General features: G+C 32.3%; 1 protein-coding gene and 2 long non-coding RNA genes across 4 annotated transcripts in view; 1 reads left to right on the top strand and 2 right to left on the bottom strand.

Moving 5' to 3' along the window:
• Window positions 1-798: 798 nt before the first annotated feature.
• On the bottom strand, window positions 799-2,816 carry LOC142226026 (uncharacterized). The gene is made up of 2 exons (XM_075295884.1): window positions 1,348-2,816; window positions 799-1,282 (listed from the first exon to the last, which is right to left on the bottom strand). Exon 1 carries the CDS (start codon window positions 2,743-2,745, stop codon window positions 2,407-2,409), a length of 339 nt encoding a protein of 112 aa, XP_075151999.1. The 5' UTR covers window positions 2,746-2,816; the 3' UTR covers window positions 799-1,282; window positions 1,348-2,406.
• The window catches only part of LOC142226028 (uncharacterized), a 44,800-nt gene continuing 38,741 nt past the window's right edge, over window positions 1,932-7,990 (top strand). For both annotated transcript variants that reach the window (XR_012719578.1, XR_012719577.1), the window contains exons 1-2: window positions 1,932-2,020; window positions 2,389-2,648. This is a non-coding gene — a long non-coding RNA (uncharacterized LOC142226028). The remainder of the gene's footprint in view (window positions 2,021-2,388; window positions 2,649-7,990) is intronic.
• On the bottom strand, window positions 4,567-5,859 carry LOC142223736 (uncharacterized). Its single transcript, XR_012718881.1, has 2 exons — window positions 5,161-5,859; window positions 4,567-5,095 (listed from the first exon to the last, which is right to left on the bottom strand). It is a non-coding gene; the product is annotated as an uncharacterized LOC142223736 (long non-coding RNA).

Raw genomic sequence — 7,990 nt, 5'->3', positions numbered from 1 at the left:
TCACATTTACTAAAAATTCACATAATATGCAACCTATGTCCAAATAATTTCCGCGAGAGCAAAGGGAAAAAAATTTATGTTATTTTCACATGTCCATGTTCTTAAAAGCCTTTGTTTATTCTTTTTTTCTATGAAACTTATTTCAATATTTTGACATATATTTTGAATAGGGTATGTTATTCGGGGTATATTCCGGGGTATATATACCAGGTTATCTGAAGTGGTTTCGGCATAGGTATTTGTGCCTCTGCTGAACACCTTGTTGCATTGCAGTCAATTGGTCCATCATTTTCTCCATCACCCTCATCTGGGTTTCCATAAAATCTTTTTCAGCCATTTTATCTATTTGGTTCCGATAACACCTGGCACCATGTTATATTCGAATAAAACAATCAAAATGTTATGAGTTTTATAATATAATTTTCACCAAGCCTTTATTGATTCGCGCTCAAAGATGTTGAAATTACAATGTCGAATAATAATGAAATCATATCCCAATAAACACAAAAGTTTGAAAAATGCTAAATTTCAACAATTTTTCAAACATTTTTTCAAAGTATTAGGGTAATATTCAAGTTGAGAAATTGTTGAGAATATCGCGTTCTCAAAAAAAAAAACAGACATTACCCTCAACAGTAAAATTCAAAACATTAGTAATAATTTCTCAAGTGTTATTCTCAAATTGAAATGCATCACTACTCAATAATTTCTCAAACTATTTTCGATGCGAGTCAATTCAAAAATTAACATTGCTGCAAATACTATTCAACCGAAATTTGTATTAATGATATCCCCACTTCTAATTGAAAGTCAAAGCCAAAATTCTATGAATTTTGTATAATTTATTTATTTTCGTCAAAATTAAATATATAATAATACACTAGACTACATAATACACTACAATACCAATTGATAAATAATAATCTTATTAAACATATCAACAAATAAGAACAAAATAAAAACAAACAATTCGTTTTCCTTCCTTTTGGTGTCACAAAACTGCACTATTTGATATTAGGAAAGTGCTGGATCGCGGGTTAAAATAGATTTCCAGCAGAAGGAATTCACATAATATCCATTTTAAGCTTAAAATATGATGTAAATTAAACTGACGATGTGATCCACATTTTCATCTGGAAGTTAATGATATGGAATAATATCAACTTTTTAATAATTTTAATTGGTTGCTCTTTAAAATATTTCCTTTTTTCTTGTCGATAAGCCACTCATTGTTCATCGGTCAGCTTCTTCATGTTTGCAAGAATGCAAAGATTTTAGATTTCTGCAAAGAGATTTAAATTTAGCGACTTCTCTAAAATGTTGATTTAATTTTTCATATTGACTTACCAATTAAATTATTTGAAGCAGTTCCAGTTAATTGTCCATCATTTTTTCATCGGTCAGCTTTTAATGTTTTCAAGAACGAATAATCCATAATTTTAATTTTCGGCAAAGAGATATACATTTAGTGACTTCCTTAAAATTTTATTTCATTTTTTTATTTTCACTTACTTATTATTATAAAATATTTGGTGTTATTTGTGTAAAATTTTCCATTTTTTATTTCTTCCAATTGACCACGAACTTCGTTGAACAAAGAAGTATTAAAAACCACATGGTTTTTTCGTTGCATTTTAGGGTAGTGTTTTGTCAAAGTTTTCTCATATTATCTTCAACACCTTTTCAAAGATTTCGTCAACATTTTGGCGAATTGGAAGTAATTCGCAAACAATTTGAAGATGTATTGAAGATGAGCTGTTTTCAAGTCAAGTTGAATTTAGGTTGAAAATTACATTTACCCTCAAACTGAAAAGTTGTTGCATTTGAAAAACGCTCATCCTGTGTTTATTGGGATGATACATAAAATGTAGTTGCCAGATTGATTCATTCCGATATAACAGCAACGAAAAATCCACATGGTGTCAATACTACTTTGTGCAACGAAGTTCGTGGAAGAAATCAAAAATGTGGAATTTTTTGATAATCAACTGAAATTACTCAAAATATTTTGTAATAATTGGTAATTAAAAATTTGTACTAGACGTATTTCATTGAAGTGAAAAAATAGAAATTGAATTGAAAATGCTAAAAATAAGTGCCTATATGATTTATTTAACAAACCATATAATCAAGTGCAATCTAGTAATAATAACATAACATAACACTACATTAATATCTTCTTCAACCCCTTGTTATGTGATGTTAGTATTCCGGATTCCCAATTTTTCGGGAAGATATTTAAGCCTCAAAGGTTGCAGTGGTTTAGTCATAACAGCAGCTAAGTTATCCACTTGTAATGTAGGAACTTCTTTATAATTAATGTTTCAGCATACAAATGACTTAACCAAATTATTTCTTTTGTTCTTTCTGTTGCCGCAACTATATCAGCTTCCATTGTTGACGTTGCTACCATTGATTGTCTTTGGCTGAACCAAGAACTGCACCACCAGCAATTTCAATTATAACTCCAGAGGTTGATCTACCAGTTTTCATACATCCGCCGAAATCAGCATCACTGAAACATTCCAACTTTGGATTGTTATATCTAAAAACTCTTTTTACACGCATTACATCTTCAGATGATGGGCTTTCCAAAGTTCTTGATAAAAATCCGATGCTGTATGCCAAGTCAGGGCTACTACCAAGCAGTAAGTACATAAGACCACCAACAGCTTGTCTATATGGAAATGTAGATTCACGTACACTTTCTTCCCAAGATTTAGAAATTTCAGAACTTTTAACCATTGGTGTTGTAACACTTCTACAATCTTGAAAATTGAATCTTTCTAACAGTTTTTTTGCATAAGCTTCTTGATTTATCGTTATGTTTTCTTCAGTTCTTTTAACCTCAAGTCCCAAAAAGTAGTTTGCTTCTTTGCAAACAATTTTGAATTATCTTTTCAATTCATTTAAGAATATGTTCAAATCTTTCGAGTCAGTAGCAGCTACCAGTCAATGAGTTTTACTAGATAATTTCCAAATTTGCGATTCCAACATCTAGGTGCTTATTTCAATACATAGAGGCTTCGCTTAAGTTTTCACACACGATTACTTTGGTTTTCATATCCTTCTGGCTGTTTCATATAGATGGTTTCTTCTAATTCTCCATATAAAAATATAGTTGAGCGTCAAACTGCGAGAGATGCATGTTCTGCGTTGCTACTATACTTAATATAGCTCTTATTGTTCCCAATTTTGCTACTGGACTAAACGTTTCATCATAGTCGATACCTTCTCTTTGGATAAAGCCTTTGATTACAAGTCTTGCTTTGTATTTGTCTATGCTGCCATCAGGATTTGCTTTTACTTTATACACCCATTTTGAAGGTAGAGCTTTGGCACCTTTAGGGAGATTTTCTAAAACCCATGTTATTATCTTGAAGAGATTGAATTTCAGAGTCCATCGCAGATTTCCATTGAGCACTTTGCACTTTCTATTTTTTGAGAAATCATAACGAAATTTGCATAGTTTGAGTTCGATATTATTGTTCGATCTCTTAGACGTTTCAAAATATGTTCGTTATCATCAGAATAGTCCTCAGGATCTCTATTCCTTTTGTTTGATTTTCGTCCATCGAGTTCGGAATTTTGTAGTTCTTTATATATAGGATAATCTTGATTATATATGGGACCATCTTGTTCATTAAATTTTACATCTCTTGATAATATTAAGTCTTTGGTTTCTTTCACGTATATGCGATAATTCTCATCTTCATCATATCCAACTAAGTAACCTTTCACGGCCTTACATCCATTTTACTCCTTCTTTGATTTGGAATATGTACGAAGCATTCACATCCTATAATCCGGGGAAACATACCGGGGAACTGCGAAGCGGATGAGTTGGCAAGGCTAGGGACTACCTTACATATTCCAGGGGAACTAGAATTTGTTGGTATGCCCCTAGCTACCTGCAAGCTCATACTGCGTGAGAAGGCTGTTATGATGGCAAATGTTCGATGAGAGAATTGCAAGGGTTGTAACGACACCAAGCAAATATGGCCCCATTTCAACTTAAAGCGCACACTAGGTATGCTAATGTTCTAGAGACGTCAGATATCACTCCTGATATCTGCTATAACGGGTCGCTGCCTGATAGGCGATTTTGCAAAAACTATTGGTGCGAAGTATAATGACTATTGTATGAGCTGTCATGATGCGGAGGAAAAATAATCAATTAAACACCTCTTGTGTGAGTGTCCTGCATTTTGTGTAAAGCGCAATCAACTTTTAGGAGCACCCAATAAACACAAACGTTTGAAAAATGCTAAATTTCAACAATTTTTCAAACATTTTTTCAAAGGATTAGGGTAATATTCAAGTTGAGAAATTGTTGAGAAAATCGCGTTCTCAACAAAAAACAGACATTACCCTCAACAGTGAAATTCAACACATTAGCAATAATATCTCAAGTGTTATCCTCAAATTGAAATGCATCGCTACTCAATAATTTGTCAAACAATTTTCGATGCGAGTCAAATTCAAAATTAACATCGTTGCAAATACTTTTCAACCTAAATTTGTATGAATGATATCCCCACTTCAAATTGAAAGTCAAAGCCAAAATTCTATGAATTTTGTATAATTTATTCATTTTCATCAAAATAAAATATATAATAATGCACTACACTACATAATACACTACAATACCAATTGATAAATAATAATCTTATTAAACGTATCAACAAATAAGAACAAAATAAAAACAAACAACAAAACTTTAAATATCTTAAACACTTTTGCATTGATAATTCAATTTCCTTCCTTTTGGTGTCATAAAACAGCATTAAAATTTATTAACATGCGGGCAATTTGAAATTAGGAACGTACTGAACCGCGTGTTAGAATTGATTTCCAGCAGAAGGAATTCACAAAATATCCATTTTAAACTGATAATAGCATATGAATTAAACTGACGATTTGATGCACATTTTCATCCAGAAGTTGTTGATTTCAACAATTTGTTGTTTTTAATCATTTTAATTGGTTGCACTTGTAATGTTTCTGGAAACTTTTTCTTGTCGATAAGCCACTCATTTTTCATTGGTCAGCTTTTTAATGTTTGCAAGATGTAGCATCCAAAGATTTTAGTTTTCTGCAAAGAGATTTAAATTTAGTGACTTCTCTAAAGTGTTGATTTAATTTTTAATATTGACGTACCATTATTATAAACTATTTGAAGCAGTTCCAGTTAATTGTCCACCATTTTTTCATCGGTCAGCTTTTTAATGTTTTCAAGAACGTAGAATCCATAATTTTAGTTTTCTGCAAAGAGATATACATTTAGTGACTTCCTTAAAGTTTTATTTCATTTATTATTTTCACTTACCTATTTTAATAAACTATTTGGTTATTTGTCTAAAATTTTTCATTTTTTTTTATTTCTTGCAATTGACCACGAACTTCGTTGCACAAATAAGTACTGAAAACCACATGGTTTTTTCGTTGCATTTTAGGGTAGTGTTTTGTCAAAGTTTTCTCATATTATCTTCAACACCTTTTCAAAGATTTCGTCAACATTTTGGCAAATTGGAAGTAATTCGCAAGCAATTTGAAGGTGTATTGAAGATGAGCTATTTCAAGTCAAGTTGAATTTATGTTGAAAATTATATTTACCCTCAAACTGAAAAGTTGTTGCATTTGAAAAACGCTCATCCTGTGTTTATTGGGCATATAGCTTCAGATTACTGGCGGATCTGGAAAACGTTAACTTAAGCAGTCTGATAATGTTTTTGGAACAATCTGGTTGGTTCAGCGAAGAAAAATAATCGAGAAGGTTCAGCGGTTAAAACTAGAAGTGCCCATATGTAATAGGTACTTTTAGTTAATGTGGTATCACAATGGACTGAATAGTCTAAGTGAGCCTGAATCTTAATCGGGCTACCACTTTAACCTAACCTATAATCCTTAAATGTTTCATTCTTGGTTTCTTATTTAACCCATCGTTACGTGACATTGCATATATGCAATGTTAGTTTCTTGCCTGTCTAGCTCCTATTCTTTTACATATTTTACCATAATTTTTTTTGTTATTAACATTTTGGAAGCCGTAGATTATATTTAATAAGGATTTTATCCAGTATCGTATCAATTTCATTTAAATAAAGCGAAATTAAAATAAGTATTTTGATTATTTGTTTTAATATTATGAAACTTTCTTAATTTTTTTTTTAATTTAGATATAAAATGAAAAGTTTACTCTATTCTAAACGCTACATATATAGTTTTATAATACAAATTATATTTACAAGTGCTCTACGATGAATGATATCATATCTGCAATTTCATGCGTTTTAGCCGATATGAACTATCATTGCACAAACGCCATAAATTAGCGACGAATATGAATGTAAAAACGAATATTTTAATGATGATGGAGATTTAAACACGGATTTTGATATAAATCGAGGTCGTAGACTCGTTTTCCCCATTAGTTTTTCCAAAACATTTCACCGTTCACACCGAGTTGAGATGTTTTAGTTTGACAGTTACCATGGAAACTAGAAATTCAGATTTACTCGAAATTCACATATATGCAACGTATGTTCAAATAATTACCGCGAGCGCAAAGGGAAAAGTTATTTTCACATGTCCATGTTCTTCAAAGCCTTTGTTGCCTTCTGGGTTGTAATTGTTACACGTATATTCATCGTGATAGATAGGTTCAAAAATTTTCTGCGGTGGTCTATCCGCTGTCAATAATGTTGGTGATAATTTAAGATGTTTCAAAGCTCTTCAAAGTGGCTCACATTATGGTGAAAGACCATTCGAACTCGTTTATAGAGCTTAATATGTAATCGAACTGAACTCAGTGATAAACAGAAGGTCAATATTGTGGTATCATAATTAACAAAAGTCTAAGTGAAAATTAAGTTTTGGGTCGCCATTATACATAACCTAAGTAAAAAAGAAGGTCCAGGTTTCCGAGTATCATATAAGCTGACATATACCAAAACCAGTTTTAAGCTTGTGGTACGCTCCAAATTCTTTATTCCATCAAACCGAATCATATAAGATATGGCGGTTTCTATATCTTGTAAAAGCGTAGCAGCGTAGCACATAAACAGAGTTCCAAAGTCTCTTTTTCGTCAAAATACGGCTGCATACACAATCATACGCTGCTCTTACTCGGCACAGATGCGCCTCCAACTCTAGGTGTCCGGTAATGATTCCTATGACGTTTCTGTTCGACATCCTCTTTTCTTTCCATTTTCCCACCCAACAATAAAATTTTTCACTTAAAACATGTTTGATCTGATCACATTCCTCCTTTACCTGTGATATACAGAGATAACAACGTGCACTAAAGAAATTGATTATCAACATGAAATTGCATATAGGCAATATTACGTAACTTTTCCTCCAGTGATCAGAATCGAACGAAAATTGGTTTACGTATCATAACTCCATATACAACAATTCTAACATACCAAAAAATGTATATCCTTGCTCAAATTAAATCATGCAACGAAGGGTTAACCACAATTCGTAGGGCTTTTACCATCCACTGAGGGCTTCACAGTACGATTTAAAATATAAATGGGTGTTATCATCAATTCTGCCCAAATTTCATCCTGAAATTCTGCGTTCTTATTGGAATATCTAAGAGTTCGGGCCATTTCTACCACAGTCCGATTTTCTCGTTCACTTCCCCCATTTTGTTGTAGAGTGTACATGCCGCTTATCCTGATGTCCCCAACGTTGGTGATATAACTGCAATCAGCATCTGTACTGTTGACTTCATTATCTTTATTCCCACATATTGCTTTAATATTAGCTTTGTATAAGGAGCCTCCAATTTCTCTGACACCATTCACTAAGACTTTCTTATTTACCAAAAGACTGCATTTCGTTGGAGTGAATGTAAACTCGCTGTTTCTTCGTTTGTCATGCGAGTTACGTACCCTCACATCCGTATGTGTACTTCCCACCCTATTGTAGCTGGCAAAAATAACGATGTCAGCATAATAATGCAAAAATATTTAAATAG

This window comes from Haematobia irritans, chromosome 2 (genome assembly GCF_050003625.1).
Source record: "Haematobia irritans isolate KBUSLIRL chromosome 2, ASM5000362v1, whole genome shotgun sequence".
Classification (NCBI taxonomy): domain Eukaryota; kingdom Metazoa; phylum Arthropoda; class Insecta; order Diptera; family Muscidae; genus Haematobia; species Haematobia irritans.
This window is presented reverse-complemented; position numbering and strand designations above follow the sequence as displayed.

Bases quoted from the DNA above. Each gene is read 5' to 3' on its own strand.
- LOC142226026 (XM_075295884.1), bottom strand. From the start codon at position 2,745: ATGGTTAAAAGTTCTGAAATTTCTAAATCTTGGGAAGAAAGTGTACGT.